Below are 23366 nucleotides of genomic sequence, written 5' to 3'. Positions count from 1 at the left end.
GTACATGTATGCTATATATGCTTTCCATGACAGAGATTCGCTATGCATGGAGCAATTAGTAGGCTCAGCAGTGTGGAGAAAATTGACTGAAGGAAGTTAATATACTTAGTAGACCTACACTAAACACACTGATACAAATATGACGGCATGGAGCAATGTTAGAACCTCACAGTTGGAATAAATAGACTAGAGGAAGGGAAGTTTGATGATGCTGCACTTTGATACATGTACACGGTTGTACCTTTCCCGTCCCAGTAGACTGGTTACCAAAACATTCACATGCTTGACTTACAGTATGTGTAGGACACGGTTGCTCTTGACAACAAGAAACTTGTGCTTTAGGCATGCATGACGCAGGAACAACTGATAGGACACTGTGCACACTGGATTACAGGTATTGACGTGTTGTATATGAACAGGTGTATTGAATACACTGTACGGTACAGATGTGCTGAAAATGTTACTGTACGAGCTGAAATTTTCACGGTGGTTTTATTTTCGCGAATTTCGCGAATCGCCTTTGAAGCGTGAAAATAACAACACGCGAAAATAATAGCGCGTGAATAAGTAAGTTCAGTTAGACCCTCGCAACCGCGAAATTAACAACACGCGAAAATGCCCTCCAAGTAGCAATTCGCGAAAATTTCAGCTCGTACAGTATTACTTCAAGAAATCAGCTTCCCATTATAGTTTCTCAATCTGTTATGGGGGAAAGTGCTTTGTATTTTTGTACTGTAACTTCTGTGTATGGTTTTTATGGCACACAATATCGGATAGACTTGAATAATGGCATTTTTGAGAAATTAAATCTCAGCTAAATGTCAGTACAATGTACAACTGTAGGTACAATGTAGAGCAGCAAGGAGTGAATTCTTGATGTGAAAAAACATTCTCTCAATTGTTTTAAATACATGTATTAAGCATATAAAATTGGATTATACATTTATTTACAGTTGTGTATTTTCCTATTTGTTGAGAATTGCCCACATTGGCATGTTGTATCTTCAAATCATAGACTACCATTTGTCATGTAAGCCTACATAGGCCCTACATAGTATGTGTGCACCTTTGAATGGTAATGCCTGTATGTAAAACTGCTGATAAAAAGTTTTTTTTTTGTTCTTTCCCCTGGTACACATACACGTACATTACAATGTATATCCCTGATGTTTAAATACCACTATACGAAGTACTGGATATTGTAAACCACCTGCTACTGAAAAATGCCAGTTGGAACAGATGGTTAAATAAAAAAAGATACAGATCCTACATGTACAAAGTTGTTGTACATTGTATATGATGATCTGGTCTAATATTTAGAATATAACTTTCACACACACTATGTGAGAACATGATGACAGTAGGACTAGGAACAGACCTTTTCCCATAAGACTGTTGAGGAAGTTTTAAGTGCTTGGAATGTCTGAAAAACTGTCACTTTCAGGAGGAATTAAAATTCCAAGGTGTCTGCAGCACAATGCTGCCCTGCTTTCACTTTTGAACCTGGCTAGGAATGCAAAGGAAAATGAGCGTGCATGAGGGATTTTGCTAGTTTAGATGGGAGTATCCCATGGAAAGCTTTTGTATATCATTGCCATATGTGGTGTAGTCGTCAACTTCAGTGTTAATGCCAGTGGGGCCATCTCTATACAGATGTGTTGTAAGTTTTGTGTATTTTACAAGCATCAGTAGCTCTTTGAGTGTCATTTTTGAGCAGTGCATAAATTTCATTTATGCACATAATTGAAAAACAGATTGTTTTCTTTGTGCTGATTTTTGCCATATGTGGCGTAGTCGTCAACTTCAGTGTTAATGCCAGTGGGGCCATCTCATAAATATGTTGTAAGTTTTGTGTATTTTACAAACATTAGGAGCTTTGAGTGTCATTTTTGAGCAGTGCATAAATTTCATTTACGTGCATAGATTTCATTTATGCACGTAATTGAAAACCAGATATGTTTGGTTTGTGCTGATTTTTGTTTGGTCTAGACAGACCCTCATCTAAGTCCGTACTGTATTGCAGATTTGCGTTCTCCAACACTACTGTACCCTACAAACCCCTGTATGAAAAGTCTGGTTGGAAAGGCTAGGTTATCCTTCACCCAATATGCTCTCTCAGTACAAGTATCCCCCCCCCCCCCCCCAAATCATGTGTGTTGAATGACCTCAGCTGACCCCTGTATGCCACTCCTTCAACCACTGGCAGTTTACAGACTGGTATGATTTATGGCCCTGTGTGTCAGTCCAGGGCATATGTCCCCCAAGATACTCCTTACTCATTCATAACATGCAGGGCAGTAAAGGTGGTGTTTACTGCAATGTTTGTTTGTTGTAGTAACTGACATGGGTCATAAATAAGTTCCTGAGAGCAAAATTAAGGAGAGAGCATTCCAGTGTCATATTTTTATGGTGGGACAGACTTGAATACTCTTACATTCACCTGTATTTAGAGGTCATCCTTCATTTCATTGTATGTCCCCCTAGTAAAAAAAAATAATTGAATGAACAAGGGGCATTGCTACAGTATTAACTCCTTCAACCTGAAATGACATTGAGAAAAATGCAGAATGATGTGGTTACTGAAAGCAGAATCTCACTTAACTTGAGGAATGTAATCTCTGAGAAGATTGAAATGGATGAGAATTTGCCTTGATAATCTTTGTATACTTTTTTTTTAGCAGTTTAAAATCTATGAGCATCATTTGAAATAGAACTGTGTATAGGTCAGTGCTTGGTGCAACTGTACAAGTACCGTATATGGTGTAAGGCAGCTGTATTGTTTACGATTGTAATGGGAATTATTTGAAATGTACTTGAAACTAATCTGCACATCTACTTATGTGTAGTTCATCACAAGTGTTGAAAAACAAACAAAAAATGTAGTAGTCCCACATATAGTTTCACATGTTTGTCATGGTGAACGTTTTCCAAAATCTCAGTGAAGCCCTCCATGCATGGTAGATTCCATTCATGGCAGTAGTGGTAGTAGTTTAGGGATAAAAGAGAAAAAAACTGGCCAGTTCCAGCCATGCAACAGCAAGTGACACACTCTGGTGACATGTACACATGAAGGGGAACAATGGGAACTTTTTTTTTAAAACCTTCTCTCTTTCTCCTGCCCACGCAGCCATAGCCAAAAAACGAATTCTGCGTCATGAATGGGGGTGGAGCAGACCTGTGAGAGTAGGTACAAACAATGGACCAGGTCCAGAGTAGAGTGCCTATTCAGGGAAATTTGCCTTGTTGGCTCAAAAAAAGATTACTATCATGGAAGGCTGGGTCTGTGAGGGAGTAAACAGAAGTGATGTATGAGGGCATGTTGTGGTTCCTGTATCAAAACTGAAATCGAATGTGTATAGTACACCGTTAAAGGTCTTATATCCCTTTTGCAGATGTCACAAACTTTTCCCTCGTTGAAAAATACTGTATTGTCTCCCAACATCAAGCATGAAATCTTATGGTAATATACCTCAGAGTTTGTTTTTGTTTTTAAAGAAATAAAAAAATAAACCCATGTGACACAAAAATATAGGCTACTCCCCATGTGTACCGATGATAGCAGTTGGAATCTTTTTTGGGATCCAAATAAATGCACAGGAAATGGATACGTGCAGTCTTCATTCCCCTTCCATCAGTTTCATTTTTGTCATTTGAAGGAAAGGTCAGAATAACCTACCTTTACAATACACGTATGCCAGCTTTGATATGAAAGGGATGTAATTTCCAGGATTGCAAAAGGGACACATAAACTGTAGGTCTTCTACTGCAATTTAATGCATGATTGATGCTGAGCAAAGTGCAGGTTGTACCGGTATGTCTCTGCAAAGTGCTGAAAAGTTCTGATATCCTGATGCGTTCAGTTATGATACTCTTGTGTAAAATTGCTTTTTATTTTCTCACAATTTATTGAAGCCCAAGCTTGATTACTCCTAGCCGTTCTGGGCAGAGAAGGAATGCATGCAAATCATTGTAGTTGTTGTTTTTCATTGCTGACTATGGTCTACCAATTTTTCCTGATAGAATAAAGACAGATGTGCAGTGAGAAATGTTTCCCTAAAATCATTGGTGCATTGTGTATAGTGTGCTACATGGTAGGGCAGTGCATTTCTTAATCATTGTGTTCCCGTTAATATTAAAAGCTTATTCCTGTCAAATGGAATCATAAAAATTACAGTGAATTACTTTGTATGTTATGACAAGAAGTTTTATCTCGGTAGAAATAAACCAATGTAGGATTTTATTCTAGCTTTAACTTGAGATACCTCTGTAATTTGTTCTTTGAACTCTTTAGTGCTTTTTGACAGCAATGTTTGCAAGATGTTAATCATATACTTACATTAATTCATTGCATTTAAGTATCTCTCTCTTTTTTTTTTTTTTTTTGTCCTTTTTACCTTTCCTCCATCTAGGCCTACATATTGTAAAACATGTATGATGAATAATGTTTGGTATACACTGTACATACAACAATGTATACAACGGGAAACAAAAATACTATCTTCACCCCTAAAAATGAAATGTATCAAGAGAGTTTTATGCTCTTGCTAGTTATGTTCTTCTATAAAAGTTGATACAACAGGGAAAAAAAGAAAACTTACAAGACTGTAGGCCCACATGTATTACCACCAGCACTCTTTGTCTGTCTCGGTATAGTGTTAAACAATTAACAAGAAGGTGTGGTCCCTATCAAGTCATCACAGATGAAGACTAAGCTATGGCCACCAGTGCAAACCCCAAGTGTCTGTGTTTGTAAAGGCCTGTGATATTTGCATGAGTCATTAGGAGTGCCTACCAGTGCTGCAAGCATTGTATGCACACTACCAGTACCACTATAAATGCACTGCAAGGGTGCTGCCCAAAGGCACTAGGTCTTTGCTTTGTTTTGAAGGAATGAGTCAAATTCATATCATTTTCTCTTCCAAACATGGCATTGCTTACACCTTTTAAGATTAGCTTTTAAATACTGTTGTGAATGTGAATTTAGATGATTTTTCGTGGTTTATTGAATGAAGGGCCTAGATTCTATTAAAACAAGACAAAATAGAACCAAAACAAAACCAGCACTTGTCATTGATGTACTAGCCACTGAAGGTATGAGGATAGTAGTTTTGAAGGTACAACTATATTTTTCACGAAAGTGATGAAATCAGTATGATTGAGGTCATGATATACATGTATGTAAAAAAAAAAAAATAATATTAATAACGTGTGCTATCAAACATCATTTGTATCTAACAGTGTCAATCTTGCAACTTCTTTCATATCCTTGTAGTGCTCGGATTTTCAGAAGTTGGGGATTTGATACGAAAAAATGACAGATACCCTGGTGTCTATACTGTTTATACACGTAGTGACAGTATTTGGGTGGTGTTTATGGCATGTTCTCATCATCTGTGAAAGATGCCATGGTGGCTTGAGAGTACTACTATTGCCCTGTGATCTTCCAACATATTCGAATAGAATCACGTCATACTGTTTATCTTAGGATACTAATTTACATCAATGTTTGGTGGTAGAAGGCTTACTGGTGCACCACATATTCTTTCTTGGGTATGTATGTGGCCCTTAACAGGCGTACCCACTCTGGACGTTTCTACCCACTCTTGACTTTTCAGGGCCACATATGTACCCAAAAAAGAATATGTGGTGCACCGTTAAGCCTTCTACCACCCAACCTTCTATAAACGCCATGGAAGCCTTCAAAGATTACGTCACTGTTATGCAACTCATTGTCTCCTTAATTCCTGTACATGTTACTTCTCCATTGCACTGTGCTCGAGGAAGGAATGTTTTATTTATAAAGAGTTATATTAGTAAGGGTGAATTAGGTCTTTTCTCAATAACTGAATCAATTTTCTTGTAATAATGGCAGCACATGTCCACTTTTTCCAAGTACTGTATGTTTGATAGACAGACTTTAAAGTGTAAATTATATCAAACCATTGTGACAGAGATGTACAATGTATGCACGTACTTGCTTGCTCAACATCAATATTTCAGGCAACTTTTCTTCTCAATTTTGATTGTTGTCTTCAGAGTTTCATATCCTAAATGCATCCCAAAGGCTTCCCAAATTGATTTCACATTACTTGGGTATAATGTAGGTGTTGTTTTGTTTTGTTTTGTTATGTTTTTTAAGTGGGTTTGAAATTGATATGTGGATAAAATCCCACAGAAGATATGAGAAGTAGTGTTGGGAATGCAAATTCTGGGATTGCACATTCATTTAGCCAGGAGTGTTTTGCCATGCATGACCTTCTGACTGGTTTCCATGGTGATACAACCAACATTAATCTTAAATACCTGCGGCAAGATTAGGACAGCCCAGCAAACTTCTGCAAAAAATAATATGTATCACTGTGTCAGCATTTATACCGGTTGTGTTTATCTTTCTCCTCTTTCCTCTCATACACACACGCACACACACACACACACACACACACACACACACACACACACACACACACACACATACTGTCTGTCTGTCTGTCTGTGTGTATAGCATGTCTGTCTATTTCTTAGGAAGTCTCAGCAAGCAGTTGGGGAGATATAGCATTCCGTGCCCTCAGAGTGTCATTCCACCCTATGTTCAAGTGAACATTGTAATAAATAGAGTACTGAAGTGGTGATGTCACAGTATTTTGTCATAGCCTGGGTTGGAACCAGGTGTACATGTAGATGCATAAACATGCAGCAGGCCAGGTGAGGTTATTTATAACCAGTTTCCATGGCGATGAATGACAATGACATCACACCCTGAGTAAAATTAGACAAACATAATGATAGAGATACTATCATCACTAGGCCTGAAGTAGGAAGGTTCTAACATTTCATGTTTTCATGAACCTATACCACACAGTAAGTTAAAACCACACTTTCAAATCTACAGAGGCGGTGATGTCATCACCCCACAGGTTTCCCATTTTAGCTATTAATTGCACAAATCTTCATGAAGTATCCATATTTGCCGGAAGTCAATAAAAATAAGCTTCACATCAAATTATTGTTGTCTCCATGGGGAAAAGAATAATGGAGAGTTGCTGATCACTCACCAAATACATGATATTTATAACATTCTTTGTGCACATGTCACTGTTATGTGATGACATTTCAGCCTCCTCCAATTTCTGTACATGATGTAGGCCTACATGTATATTCAGTGTAGACACGTTTAACCTTCAAATTTGGTTACTTTCTCATTTTGTGGCCGATTCTCATGAAATTGCTTCAGTTCTGTTTGTCTGATTTTATTCTACAGTTGTAGTTATTTATGCAACCTTGATCACAATACAAAATTGCTCTTTTTTTTCAAAGCCCTGGTAATTTCTGTGACAGGGGAATGCTGAGGGGCAAGTCCAAGATAATGCGCGCGTTACGTATGGGACATTCAGAGACTTTTATGACCTGAAAAATAGTGTTAATGGCCTTTGATCATATTGAACTTCATCATGGTGATTGATATCTAGGAGAAGTATAAACGTGTAAAAAATTGAGAAAAATGACCTTGACAATTATACTCTAGAAGAGAAAATATGTGCCGTTACGTATGGGACCAGAAAACTTTTGTTTTTTTGAACATTTTTTTCAACCTCAAAACTCTCTGAAAGTATTTCATTCTACAACTTGTAACTCTCTGTGATGAAAGTCACAACACTCAAGATTATCACAGGTAATTTTCATGTCATTAGGCAAAAAGCTCTAATTACAGGTTCTAATTAAAGACAGACATGACGTGTTACGTATGGGACAGTTGCGTATGGGACAGTTTGTCCCCCATTCATTTAGTGTGTGAAGAACCATGTTTATGGGTATTTTGCATAATTATTGTAGTAAAATCAGTTGAAACTACTCAAATACTGATCCAGATTGTCAAGGAAACATTATTCCCCAAATATTCACCATCATAATCATATTCAATCATATTTTTATATTTTTATGACCAACCTGAGTATGCATGCCCTTTGTCCCCCATTCGTTTAGTGTGTGGAGAACCAAGTTTATATGGGTATTTTGCAAAATAAACAAAAATACCCATAAACAAATTTTTTCATAATCATTGAGGTAGAATCAGTTGAAATTACTCAAATACTGTTCCAGATTGACAAGGGAACAATATTCCCCATACATTTACCATCACAATCATATTTAATCATATTCTATATTTTTTATGACCAACCTGAGTATGTATGCCCTATTTTTATCAGGATAGTTACTACTGAAAAATTGAATAGTTTAAAGTGTTTACTTCCATTGACGAAGAGCAGTTTGCCATTTAGTTTCAATAAAAAATGACTTGACACAAGAAATATCAATTTTTATAAATAAGCAATACCTGCTGCGTGGAACCCCAGTGATCGAGTAGATATATGATGTCTGTCTAGAAGTCAGGTCATTGATTTGAGTCACACCTCAGTATGTACAGCTTGTATACCCATGAATTTTGTTGTGGCTACTATTGAAACTGAATAAGGACAATTTGTGTATCACTTGCAACAAAAAGGAATCATTTTACTTTCTATATTTTTTTTGTACATATTACAACTACTTCAAATTGGATCTCCGTCACATAAACTTTGAATTCCTCTAGTCTTAGGATTGTATGCTCTTTGGTAATTCATATGATTGGTTTCCAATCATCTCATTAAATGTTGAAAACTGAATCCCCATTTCTACAAAAACTATACCATCCCTTTAATGCTGATTTTTCATTTTGTATTTTGCCATTTTCCCCTCCCCCTTTCTGAAAATTGTTCAGTCAAGTGCATGCATTGTTTCAAGTGTCTAAAACTCAAAAAGTAGCTACAATGTTGGGATGCTTTCTTCAGGATGATTTACCATTTGTGTACTGAGAGACCTCCCAGCTAGCTACATGCATTCACATGCAATATGTATGAGGATGTCCCATACGTAACGCATTTGTCCCATACGCAACATTATTTCAATGCCTAATAGAATATATTTCTTTTACTGTTTTTTCTTTTTTCTATGGTATTTAATTTCTCTAAACAATAAATTAGAACTTTCCTAAAGGGCATTGAAATATCCTTAGCAATTTCAGAAAAAACCTAAAAAAATGACCTCAATTTGTTATGTATGGGACATCTCATGATAGGACACGAGCTAATTTGCATAGTCATCTGCATAATCCCTAAATTTTTATACCAAGTTAAACTATTTGATGAACTTCTTATGTCCACATATTAATCAGATATCATTTGCTTTCCTTTGAATTAATATGAATTTCTATAAATGTCCCATACGTAACACTATGTTTCACATTTATGCAAATGAAGCCCTTGAAATTTGCATAAACTTACATAATATTATTTTTTCCTCCATGGAAATCAAAACTTCAACTCATAAGCTTCAAAATGATACCAAACATGTCAATATTGAGCAAAGATGAAATTTTGCCTTCTGAGGGGACCTTATCTTGGACTTGCCCTGAGATGTCATTTGGCTCTTAGCAATTATATTTTTAGGACTGCCAAATATCAGCTTTATCAGAGCCAACCAGAAAATAGTATTAGATTTGGACTTGAGTTCCATCGCATTTGATCCGTACCTTACATTGATTAAAAAAAAAAAGATATTAATGTGCACACTGTACATATGATTGTAAAGTCATCCGCAGGAGCTTTTTATGCCATAGGACATGGTCACAATGTATGATTAGACTAAAGACCATATGTGGGGCTCTGATTGTAGTGGTCATCATAATTTCTCCTACTACTAGCACCACGTACAAAGTCATGAGTTAATTATCAGTTCCATCCTCTGTCCTCAGACAGGACTGAGTGTGGAAATATTTGATATGAAAATTTCTTACCAATGGATAAGAAAATGAGATCACTTGTCTTGTGACTCGCTCTCATCAGCAGAATCCAGTACATGACAAGATCATGAAATACCTACACTATGTTAGCAGTACAGATAATCTGTTTGCAGAGTGCAGGCAAGTGATAGGATTGGCATTTCTGCATCCTTCGGGTAAAGCCACGGCGTATTTTACATGTAAATTAAAGCGATTTACGGCATCTCTAGGGGTCGCATGGTGATTTGACATTTTCAAACCCATTATACTTCAGTCTCTTGCTGACACTCGTTTAATAGGCTTGTATGTGTTGTCGTGCAAATTTTGTGTGGTGATTTTTAAACTGGAATGCTCATACACATATGATGGTTATGTGCGTGCAAGAAAATAGGCACGTCTCACGTTGGAGATGTCTCTGTCAATTTTTTTCTTTTTCCTTGTCTGTCATTCTATGTTTGTTTGTTTGTCCCTACCATTCTTCCACACCATTCTTTTCTTTCATCTGTACTGCCAGCATCCATCTCTAACTTTCTAGAATACTCCCCCCGCCCCCACCCTCTTGTTTCCCTTTTCCCATCCCCTTTCTCCTCTTTTCTTGATTCCACCAAACTCAACACCTCTTTCTCTCTTTCTGCATGTTTCCCCGTCCTCGCGCCTCATCTCCTCTTCCCGTTTGAGTGTTGATCTCCGGTCTTAGAAGAAATACATATATTCTTGGCTGACCATAATCGTGGCAAAAAATCCCATAGTCTGCCCGAGATATCCCACCTTAGTGGCAGCTTTACGCAGTGATGGATGCTACTCGGTGAGAAAGATCCTCGCAGGATTTTGACCACAAGTATCCGATGTCTAACTCAACCTGTTAGATATTATTGCAAGACTAGTAGCCTTGATCACTTGAAAGTGTATACCGTGAAATCAGAAATGTTCACGTGCATTATAATATCGTGAATTTTGCAAGAGCCAACATTCGCGAAATTAAAATGCCCGTGAAAGTTCTTGTGTACACTATTATGCATTGGATGCCTGTGGCAATTTGCAAAAATTTCATCCTGCGAATATTTCTTGCTTAACTGTATGGTGAATATTTAGTTGTATTGATCAGCACATCATTGGTCAGTTTTGGAGTTTGTTATTCGTTATGCAAATGCAGGCACTAAAGTAATTCTAGTCTGATTTTTATATTGTAATGTATCGGGCTGATGAAGACACGCCTGCTGGTACTGGCCAAGAGATTTGTCCCAGGTGTGACACTGAACTTCTTGTCAGACTGCCCCCCCCCCCCCCCCCCCCCCCAGTTGGTCTACTTAAAAGTGGAAATTTGCATGCATTTCACAGGATATTAAATTAGCACGAAAAAATAAGAGTTCGAATTTCATGCTTGTTGCTTTCCCTGTATTTGAAGTTTTCTTCATGTTCACTAGTCCTGTAGTGTGAGTGAATCCACTGTCGTAGCGTGGATCAGTAACCTTTCACAGGACATACATTACATGTATGCTGCCAAAGCCCTTAACTGCGGTGACAGTGATGAGCTGTTTGAAGTGTTCACTCAATTGTTGTGACTGTCCGCAAAATTCAAAACACTCAAAATTCATCTTACCCTGCCAAGGGTAAAAATTACTCGCCCGAAGATTTCCACTTTTACAGTATTTAACTCTTCTTGAGCATTTTTGTCTGGTGATTTGGAAGTGACTAGTGTGTGAGTGTTGGGTGCATGTCTGTCAGTTTGTATACATGTTTGTTTGCATGTATGTGTGTATGCTGTATGTGTTTATGTAGAAAGTGGTTTATTTTTTTAGGTCAGACAGAATGTGTTAGGCTTAAGAGCTAGGGCTTGTGACGCTCATTTCTTCAACTTGATGAAGCTTACCGCATTTTGTATCTCTTGGGTTCTCAGCTTTGTTTCTTCTCTCTCTCTCTCTCTCTCTATCTGCTGCTCAACTCTTTGATAACAATCATCTAGCAGACAGCTTTTTAAATAAAACATTGTGGATGCTTTTTTTTTACCTCCAGGGCAAAATCTTCCAAAGGACTTACGACGTTACCTGAGCTTGCGCATGCCAAAGGGATCCCCAGATCATGAGCTGCAACAGACAATCAGGGAAAATCTCTATGTCCGCACAGTGCCTTGTAAGTGTGCCCCGTTTCATTGTCCAGGGTTGATGGATTTCAGTCTGAAAGAATGCAGAAATCTTCACATTTGGGTTGAAAAAAAAATTGTTTTTCAAGCTAGAAGTTTATACTGAATAAGTTCAGAGGAAGACATTTATCCCAAAATGGAACTTTCCTTATAAATGGCAAGGAATCCTCTCAGAAAGTAAGAAATGAATATGAACTTAAATTGACATTGATTTCTATTGTCACATATACCAAGGTAAATGTGACACAAAATGAATATATTCAAGTTTGGAACATAACTTATAATCTTGGAAGAGGTTCATCTGATTGGTAACAAGGTAAATAGTTTTCTCTGGTTGTGAACAAACAAAATTTTGCCTTGATTAATAACTTATAATGATTACACATATTGGTAATACTGTTTTAAACAAACCAGAAGTAAAAATTATTGGTCTTGAAGTAAAGCAAATAACAACATTTAAATGCAATTAACTGCATTGTACTATTTTGTTTTTTGCTTTGTTTTGGAGAATCCTACTGAAAACCTTTTAAACTTGTATAAAATAGGTCCCTTAGAAAGAAAGAGTGCTACAATCCTTGCTGGGCAGTAGCTTCTTTTCGCTGTACGGTGCTAAAGTCAGCATAGGAATTGATATATATGCAAATGTACAGTATACTGTCGTATATGATTTCATGATGAGACCAGTGGTAACTCCTAGCCCTCCCCCCCCCCCATAAACAAACAAACAAACAATAAAATGAAATAAATAACTTTGCCTTTGATAGAACATGACACAAGAGTGGTTTCCTTGCAGGGAGTTATCTGTATAGATTTGTGGTAAAGTTTCTATAGCTACATTTGGTGCATTTCTATTTTTTCAATTATGTGCATCCTTTCTGATCATTATATTAACAATCAAGAGTGAGGTTTTATTGGGTACTTTTTTAGATTATACAACTACTAGCAAGTTAAGGTAAAATGATGCCTTAGAATAAGTTCTTCATTGATAGCAAGTATCCCTTTCTTTTTTGTGATTTCAGAATAATAAGTGTGCGCATTAAGCCAATCAAGATTTCAGTAATGCACTTGCAAATATTTAGTCTTTTTTTATCATAAATTTGCCAATTTACAATATTAAAATCACTGCATACACAATGAGTCTGTTCTACTTGTACAATTTCAATAATGCCACTACTGTAATCATCGTTCTGCCTCTTTTGCAAACGGATGTCAGTTTTTAACAGATGAGTAAACTCTAAAAGTATCCATCTGCAAACTGGATAGCCCCAGGCAAGACAGAGTATTGTCACCCTCATCTATACCCCGAGTAATGCAATTTAGTGTCGTCTGCTCTTGATAGAAAACGTGCAGCAAGAAATACCTGCGTATAGCATCTGCATAAGTGGAGTAATCAAATTTCAGCCACATGCTGCAAGCTGCACTGCAATATGCGTGTTTTATAATACCATGTATTTTGCAGTGGAAATTGTATTTACGGCCGAAACAGACCTGTCTACAATATCTGTGAGTGCCGCCTGAAGGTCAGGATTAGAAAAGTGCGCGCTGTCGTTGTTATCAGCGGTATGCCAAGTATTTGGGCGATTGCCGTTAGGAGCTGCACCGGTGAGCCAATTTTGTTGTGATGCAGCGCACAATAGGTGGCGCTTTGAATGGCTAACCCGTGTGGCAGCTATCAATCACGTACAAATTAATAATGGGCTCAGTAAGCAGATGAAGAACTTGGGAACTGTATTCAAAGTTCATGAGTTGTTCTAGAGAGTCATCTTTCTGAATGTGCTATGGACAGAAATTGTATTTCAGGGGAAGAAGAGAAGATAAAGCACATTGTTATAGCTTCGTGAGGGGGGAGGGGGAAGTTCCTAAAAAATGTATGTGGATTAAATAAATACAGAGAGTTTTACGAGTGAAACACTCAGCGAAACTGTTTGATAAAAATATGACTCTTCCTTCAAATGTTATGAATTGTTCAAAAGGTTTTTTTTTTTTCATTTTTAGTCTTTTCTAAATGATAACTTTTCTCTCCCAATATCATTTAGATAAGGATATAATTGTTTTTTCTTCAGGAATTCTAACCTTTAAAATCAGTCTTTTGGAAAACAAAGATACTGTATCTGTGTATGAAACTTTCAACGCATTATAAGGCAAGGTGTATTAAACTCTCATACACACCTGCCTGGGGCGACCAAAACTTAAGATTGGGCATTTGAGATGTAAGCTCACTTTGACACATGGAAATATATTGGACACTTGACTCTTAAAATAGTGTGCACTCAGGCAAATAAATATGATATTCTCTAGCAGTTCTTCATGAGTCTATGTAGTTAGTACAGCTGGATGCTGGCTTCGTTTCATACAAGGAGGCTCCCTATCCCCCCCCCCCCCCAGCTTTCAACATGTCTTCCCCATCCCCTCCCCCATCCCTACCATCCCGCTCCACCACAAAGCAAGCCCATTGCTAGAGCCAAGGGCGGGCACGAGGCTGCCTGGATCAAAACGTCCTGCTGTGTGTCAAAGGGGAATCAGAGAATGGTAGTTTCTACCAAAACTCAAGAACTGGTATTCTTTGCAATCATTGTAGTTGTTGTTTTGATATGATGATAGTAATAAAAAGAAATAATAGCAATGATAGTAATACAAGTAATTGTGATAATAATCATAATATTGATATCATAATGGTAATAATTTTTTCTAAGTCTTTTTTTCATGGAAATGAAAGTTCTGCAGCTATTATGAACAGTACTTTTTTTAATCACAAATGCTCATTGAAGATGTATAAAACTGGTAATTTTAAGCCATTTGGAGACCTTGAAGAGAAACATTACCAGATACCCAAGTACACTGAAATCTGTATTGATCATTGGTGTATCCTGCATTTTCAGTGTACCGTATTCGCCGGCGATAAGGCCACAACGCAGGATGAGCCACATCCCAACACTTTGGTGATAAAAAACAAAAAACAAAAAAAATCAGAGGGATTTTGTTCTGATCAAAACTTCGTTATTTTCTATGTTATTTTTTATAAGAAACTTTGTTATATCTATGTGTTTCCACCTGTTTCCTAACAATAACAATCGGCACATTACATAGTCCCATACATGATTATGTGTATCGGTAAGGCAGGTGATTCTTTGAGTTGGAAAGACAATACAGTAATTTGCTTGTGCTGGCGTAATGTAGGCCTCACCCCGACTTTACTGCTTTATTTTTGTTAAAAATAGTACGGCCTTATCGCCGGTGAATACAGTATGTTCTCTTTGGGAAGTATTACAGCATTCATATTTCTTAAAGGACTTACACTTAATGCTGTACAGGCTTTGCATAATTTAGGAAAGCGAACGCAAACCAATATCATCCAAGGAATGTACAATATTTTGGCAGAGACTTGTAATCCTACTGTAGAAAGATATAACTGGGTTTGCCAGAAAATGAGAGGGTGTGGGGTAGTAGTGCAGTTCTAATTTTAGCCACCAACAGTACATGCCGTGTAGAATGCCGAAGTACCGTATCATTAATGTCAGCTGCACGAAGATTTTCTCAGTGTTTACATTGCCATAGCAACCACAGCTGGCACGTGCCTGGTGCTTGCTGGGTGCAGGAAAAATTATGGAAGCAAAACAGCACAACGTATCCCTTAATTTGCATTCTGATTTACCTGATTTGCTACATGGGAAGCATAAAAGAGAATCAAAAGTTCTACGCTGTATACTGAGAAATCTCTTTCAGGTACTCCACCTGACTCTGCAACTCCAGAGAACAGTTCCATGTGGAAAAGGTTACAATTCCCCCCCCCCCCCCAAATGCTACAAAGCTCTTGCCTTATTTCTTTTTACTACACTGGTTACATTCATACTTTGGGAGGTGATGTACATTGTACATGTGGCCAAATGTCTTCAAGGGCTGGAGTTTAGATTTGCATATTCTGCGGATTTCCGATGTCATATATGCATGGATGTCTTTCCACTTTATTCCATGTTCTCTAGGTACAACCAGACCAGCGCGCAAGGGCGAGGTAGATGGAGTTGACTACAAATTCCTGACAGTCGATGAATTCCTCGCCTTGGAGAAAAGTGGTCACCTCTTGGAGAGTGGCATATTTGAAGGTAGGTCTTGAAGCTTTCTTTCGGGGTTTTATTTTAGTTTTATTCAGATTTGTATAATCGAAGACCAGTAGAACATCATGTTAACATCATCAGCTCTTTATCTTTTTGTTTTTGTGTTTTGTTGGCATGTGTGCCTGTGTGTGTGAGTGTGTTAGCTTTTGTTGTAGCATGTTTATTTGATGGTAATCTTTAAAGTATGGTACATAGACAGCAGAGATGTGTGTACAGCATTGTAAGGAGAAAGAGTAAATAAATCACTCTCTAGTTACATTCACACAATGCTCCTTACCTTCAAGTTAACTTTGATGATCAGTTCATAGATGAGTACCATGTAGATGCACTGGAAAGTTGGCTAACTCAAAGATAACTCAATAATGATAAACCACAATATTTCTCCACAAGCTGTAATTAAGCAACGTGGGGACGGGGTAATCAACGAACTTGCAGTCAGCGTGACCCCTCCGTGAAACCCTCATTCTCCTGTGGTATTGAGTCAACCTCCTGAATGTAAATACAGTGCCCCTCATACTGGGGTCCATGCAAAACTTCTGGATCTGTGGTCTAATCATTGATTGGGACTCTCACTTGTACCGTAAAGTTCCGTGTATAAGACGCACTATTTTTTTGTCGGAAAACGTTGAAAATCGGGGGTGCGTCGTATACACGGGTACAGTCAAATCACGGAAAAAAAATCCGTCATGTACACCCAATTTCATAAGGCCAACTTGGGGCCATGTATGCCCATCGACGTTTGGAAGGTAAGCAATCACCAAAACTTACGAATAATTGAGCGATCTTTCAATCTGGACACACACAAAAGCTGCAAATACGAGATAAACTTACATCGGCCTTGTGCAGTAACGATGTATCAATCTGGCCATAGACAACAGCTGTAACAGCACTGCTGTATGCTACCAATGTCAGTCTACCAAGCTACCAACAGCCAACCTAGTAGCTGGAATACGCGATGTACAGGTATCATTACTAAATTACCGATACCGTAAAACTTATCAATGTACTAGTATCAATATGGCCATAGGATCGGCACTATGTCACCGTAAATATGAACGATGTGTGAAGCATGCATGCATATCCATGTCGTTCGTTTGCTCTTCATTTCACGAGGCCAGCTAGGATAGCATAGCTACACTGAAGTAGCTAGCTAGCAAGCCTTTGGCAAAGGCAGCAGCTGCAGAGAGCTAGAGGCTTTTGCAATGGACTAGCGTGCACACAGCGATCGGATAGAAGCGCGCTTGCCCGTTGCGCGCTGTGTGTGCAAGTCCATTGCTCTCTGTGTGCGTGTGCTGAAATTATAGCGAGCTGCCTTTTGCAAAAGGCTAGCACTGTGCATACAAGCATGGTACAAGCAGGGAGGGCCACCTCCCTGGTACAAGAGACACGCGTTACTGGTAGTGCATGAGTGTACCGTACTACCGTACGCACCGTGCGTCTTGCCGTATGATCCCTCTGCTACACTTGTTGATGTTTTTCTTATTTTTCGTAATGAACCTTCCAGTCTGACATGCGTCAATATGCGAGACACCCTCTGCTATCATGACAGCAAAGATCGTACTGTACACTCATGAGTACGATATGCATGACACATGTACCACGCTTGAAAGGCGAAACAATAGCAAGTGAGTACCGAGACAAGTCTCGCATTTTGCGACTTCCATATTTTGCCGATGTCCGATGAATACCGTTAAAAGAAAATATAAAAGGAAACGAAAAATAGAGCAAATACATGCTGCATTCTAGGGAAATTTTGAGCTGAAATAATATGTATGACACACGCAATATTTGCGTGGACATTTTCGTTTTTTTTTTTTTTTTTTAAATTGTAGGTCCGAAAGTAGGGGTGCGTCTTATACACGGGTGCGTCTTATACACGGAACTTTACGGTAGTTATTGGGGCAAGAGCTTATCGTCAAAGTTAGCTTAAATTGAAGTGAAGGAACACCGTGTGAATGTAACTGTTGCAACATAAAAGATAAACCAGGACAACTTGTGTTACCGCAAAACATTACTAGCTGCATTTCTTGCTCGGGTTGGAACACATGCTTGTCACTGGTCAGTGCCCACTGCTTTCTGGAGTCATGAGTGTTAGGTCTTCCGGATGTGGACATGTGTAATCACTGAACAAAAGAAATTCCCATGTCTTTGTGCTTGCAGGAATTTACCTGTTGATTGCACTTTTTTTTTTCTCTCGTCAACATTTTTATTGACTTATTGTTGTTGACAGTTCCTGTTGACATTGCACTGTACTGCATTCCAAGCCTCCTCTGTGTACTGTATCAGAAAGGCAAGGTAACTATCAGCAATTGTTGCCGAACACATTTTTTTTTTTTTACTGGGGATAACCACATCTAGCCATCGACAATGAACAAAGTTCATGTAATAACATGAGTGCACACTTCGTATGCAGTTGCGTGTAGGTTCTTCGTTGATGAGGTCTTGTGATGATGGTCCCAGTGTTCATGCTCACCCCCCTTTTTCTTGACAAACAAAAGACACAAGTACTCAGTGTTCATCAAAAAGAGTTAGTGTTTACTAACATTGGATGAATAGACAGTCATCAAAAGAAATCGGGCCATGCTGGCTCTGTGTGTGTCACAGTCCTTGATGCATTTAGGCTACCAGAACAACCAAACACTAAGCATTTATCAAAACTTTTTGAGAAACCCATGCATTGTTTCGTGTACCAATAAGGAAGTCCATTTCATTTAGGAAGGTGTTGTCACAATAGGTATTCTTCAAGAGTTTATTTTGTTGAATTCCCTGAGAATGCCACTATCACCTTTCCATTGAGGGACATTAATGAATAATAGTGGTGCGTATGTCTGTTTTATTTGCTTCAAACCGCAACTGCCTGCATTGTTGTTGTTGTAGTTGTAAGAGATATTGCAATCATAATATGATATGGCCTTCACCAGAGAGGTTCGCCAGTGGCTGCGTGTATAGAATGCTCCTCGCTCCAAGAGTTCCATTGTGACGGAAGCCAAAAGCAGCCACACCGAGGCAGTATTATAGGGTAGGAAGGTGTCAGAACTAGCGTAGCACCTTCCACAGTCTGCCCCGAGTCTACAGATCACCCTGTAGCTTTCTCTGCTTCGCTGTACGCTGTCGTAGCATGCTTTGGATTGATATATCTGGATATACCACCAGCACTGGTGTCGTCCGCTTCGTATGGTGAGTCCGTTAGCAACATTCTGCGCAAAATGTGCATTCTGCAGTCAGTAGAGAAAGACGTGAAAGTGGGTGTCACTGGTATATGAGCCGATTCGTAGTAGGATATACCGGGGAATGAATTTGCAGTCTGTATGAATCTCAGCAGTGTTCAAACGATAAACAGGTGTACCCCCCCCCCCCCCCCCATACACACACACACACAAAGAAAAGAAAAGAAGTAATCAGCATATTACTGTAAAAACAAAAATTTTCATGTGCATGAAACTTCAGCAAATTTTGCATGGAGCCAGGATTCGCCAAAGCTTTCTCCACACAAGGCATTGAATGCCAATGGCAAGTCGTGAAAGTTTCATGCACTGTGAAAAAGGCTGTCGGCACCAATTCAGAAAAGTTTCATGCTGCGAATTTTTCTGGCATTACAGTAATTAAGTTGTTTTGTGAAGTGTGCTTGTATTAAAGTTGTTGAAACTTATTAATAAAGTCAGTTGGAGTCACTATCTTTTTAATTTTACTTTTTTGTACAGTTTTTACGACACATTATATTCTATATTTTGTTAAAAGAATTGATAGATGATTGAATTGAATTGAATTGAATTGAATTGAAGTTGGTCTTTGAACTGTGGTATCACAAATCTTTACCTTCTCTTGTAATGGAGAATACTTGTAGGAAAATCTTCATGTACTCTTCAAACACACAGACACAAACATACACACACATCAGTTATGAAATCAATGTAGTAAGAATAGTTATTAAAGCATGAATAGTCATTAACAAGTGCCATTATATCTTCCGCTGGCTCTGTACACTAGCATTTCTGCGTTTGATGAAGTGATGCAGAGATCTCTAGTATGGTACAAATATAAATTGTATCATATCACACATGTATGTCATACATGTATGTGATGTAATTGTATCATATACCGTAATTTTTCAACAACTTAGGATAATACAAGGATGTAAATCGGCAACAGCGAGGCTTGATGGAATATCTACTGTATGCTGTTTTCAGTGGCAGGGTGGTCCACAACTTGGTATTTCAGCATAAGACCCCTTTATATTGTACATGAATAAATGGTGAATACGTAAAATGGTACCTGTAAGTCCCTGGAGGTCAGGGGTCCAGGAAGCTCCTAGGGTGCTACATGTACAATGTAGATCTTCTCTGGTTAGGTCAGTTTTCAAACACTTTGGGCCAAAGTGAATAACCTGTCATCTAAGGACAGATACAAATGTATCTTCTGCCAGTTTGCAGATATTCAGTGAGATCACAGACACAATGTCCTCATTTGCAAGTTTTAAAATATCTAAAATATGCTAAATGTGCAGTTTGTATTCTATTTTTTGGTACTAGCGTAAAAGTTGTATATTTGTCCTCAGTGCTGTTATTGTTGTTGTTGTTGATGTTGTTGTTGACAACCCTGAGGAAAAAAAAAAAAGAATTCTTGGCATAAGCTTTTGCTGGTAATCACGGCTTCATACAGTATATTATTCAGTGCTATGGTGTCAAATTATGTAGCCTGCAAAGTTCCAGTACATTGATGGGTGTCCCAGTACTCCGCTTGTTTGTTTCACTCAATTTTGATGTAACTTGAATGGCTTTTATTCACTCTGTATTCAACAAACATTTGTAATGTCTAAAAGATGATAATAGTAAAAGTAAAAAATAAAAAAATATGTGTGCAAACGTGTGCAGTATGAAGGACTATTCAGTGGTTGTACGCAACTTTACAAGTATTGGTGAGATTAAATTATCTTTTATTAAAACTTATGGCTTACGAGTATAAAATGCTGTTAGTTTTTTTTTCTCCCTTTTTGCCACAAGGACAACAAAGTTGCTGGACAGCGCTCATATCGGATGAGTCACAACTCTTTAAATATGTTTACCTATGCCAGGTGATATGATTAATTAGTTACAGCTGTAGTTAATTAAGATAATAATATCAACAAAGCAGAATAAGCGATAGACCAAAGCGGGTCTCATCAGTTGTCAACCTTTCAGAGCAAATTCCAGAGGCAAATGAGTGTATATTTAAATGAATATCATTGCCATGACATAGTGTTTTCGCCGCCGTTCCAGTGCAGCGTCTGCCTGATAATTAGCTCCCCATTCGTATCTAGGAAACCATTTTGGTGAAGTATTTATTAGATTGATGTACACATACCTGGTAAACTTCCAGCCCTAGTGCCAACGGCATAATGAAATGGGATTTTGTGCATGGACTTGTGGCAGCAAAGTTGAACATGTATGATGTGAATGGTACGTTGGTTTTCCTTATTATTGTGCCCTTTAAAATCGTGAAAGCTACAATTACTTGGTGCGATACTTTTCTCGATAGGAGAAAGAGTCTTGTGGGAAAGGTGCCTCGATAATCCAGCAAAAGACCTGCTATATGAGCGTGTTACAGAGCTCAGACATTTCAATTTGTCCAATGATGCGCTGTATCATGAGCTGGGTTTTATAGCGATAATCGTGTAATGTGTGTTGCCGTAGCATTCTTCTCATGTCTCATAGCCTTTTTAGTAAGCTCGACTTGATGCTACAACCTGTTGTTGATGCTGGTTATTAAATGGGGGCTGTTCGCAGTGTGCATCCATGTTTGGAGAGTATCAAAAGAAGAGCAATGGAATGATAGCAATTTTTTAAAGTGATTTTTTTTTTCTCCCGTAAATTCATTTTGTACTGGAAGCCTATCTCAATCATTTGGCTTTTCAAGCGTGCCAGTCGCCCTTTGTGAGCGTGCCCCAGTGCCTGCACTAAATGCTATTCACGAGCTAAATTTGCACGGTCCCTTTCAACTGCGGATTGGCAATGAATGCGGCAATTATTTGCATATCATCATGCTCGCAGGCGCAGTCCCGCACAGACTCCCTTCTCGCTATATTGTCCAGATTATGGGTAAACTATGTCAATAACAGTACCAGGGGTAGCAGTCTACATAGTAGAGCCCTTCACATGTCTCATTTGAACTAAATCTTGAGATTTTTTTTCCCGTTTTTTTTTTTTTCCAAGAGGTCTCGAAAGCAGTTTGGTTTGGTAGTGTGCATCTTTTGAATTATCGCTATTGAGTGTGTGTACTCTAAAGAGACTTTGAAGCTGAATAGCGAATGATGGATTTGAAACCACATTGTTAGCTTGGAAGGTGTACCTGCTATTAACAACTAAAGGGCACAACATGCATGGTTTTTAAAGGGATCACAGATTTTGAGGAAATGCAACCAAATTGTCAATCCCTTGATCTCATGTACTGTAAAACGATGAATGTTCGCGTGCATTTTAATTTCGCGAATTTCACTAGTGCCAACATTCGTGAAATTAAAATGCACGCGAAAGTGCTTGCCTACACAATATGCATTGGACGCTAGTGGCAATTTTTCAAAAATTTCATGCCGCGAGAAAGGTCATCGGCTCCAGGTGGCGAAATTTTCATGCCGCGAATATATCATGTTTTACAGTATGTCTCACCCTGGGAAATTGACATGTAACATGTACAAGTAACTCCCCATGTATAGTACATCGTCCTTTCACATTGCAAGCTGAGGAATACACAGTATGTAACAATCTGTGTCTGTCAAACCAGGTGTGCATTGTAGTGCCAAATCTTTTGAGAGAGTTTTTTTGTTTTTTTGACAGTCATGTACTGTACTTAGAAAATGAACAGAAATGTTTTTCCGTTTTGATTGCTCAATTTTAGAAACTGTCAAGGTCTCCTGACTGCTAATTATGATAGCATGAAAATTCGAGATAAACAACCCCCAATAGCTCAATATTTACACAATATCAGAGATTCTAGTGGCATGTACATTGTAGGACTGTGCATCTTATTTTTTTTTTTTAAATCCTGAATCAGATTAATCCATGCATTTGATAGCAAGTTGTCCTGTCATTCTACATGCCATCAATTTGACTGCAAAAGTTTTGGAAGGTTGTATCTGGTACAATTTTGATATTAATATGCCAGCCATGAAAACTATTTAGATACTATTCAATACTGCTCAAAATGAATTGCTTTGAACACATTTGTGTACAACTTCTTCGTGACACGTACAATGTATACAGTGGATAAGCCGATCTACATGAAATGTTAAAAAAAGAAAAGAAAAGAAAAAAGATGATACTGGATA

At 38.2% G+C, this 23366-nt stretch overlaps 1 protein-coding gene across 1 annotated transcript in view; it reads left to right on the top strand.

Moving 5' to 3' along the window:
• The window catches only part of LOC139717324 (membrane-associated guanylate kinase, WW and PDZ domain-containing protein 3-like), an 83763-nt gene that overhangs the window by 7166 nt on the left and 53231 nt on the right, over positions 1 to 23366 (top strand). Inside the window, exons 3-4 of the mRNA XM_071628828.1 lie at positions 11828 to 11944; positions 15935 to 16054. Coding sequence (XP_071484929.1) covers positions 11828 to 11944; positions 15935 to 16054 — 237 coding nt within the window. The remainder of the gene's footprint in view (positions 1 to 11827; positions 11945 to 15934; positions 16055 to 23366) is intronic.

The sequence above is a fragment of the Diadema antillarum genome, unplaced genomic scaffold, assembly GCF_040938485.1.
Source record: "Diadema antillarum isolate AM-2024a unplaced genomic scaffold, OU_Dant_1.0 scf00000074, whole genome shotgun sequence".
Classification (NCBI taxonomy): Eukaryota; Metazoa; Echinodermata; class Echinoidea; order Diadematoida; family Diadematidae; genus Diadema; species Diadema antillarum.
Note: the sequence above shows the minus strand (reverse complement) of the source record. Positions and strands in the feature narration are given on the sequence as shown.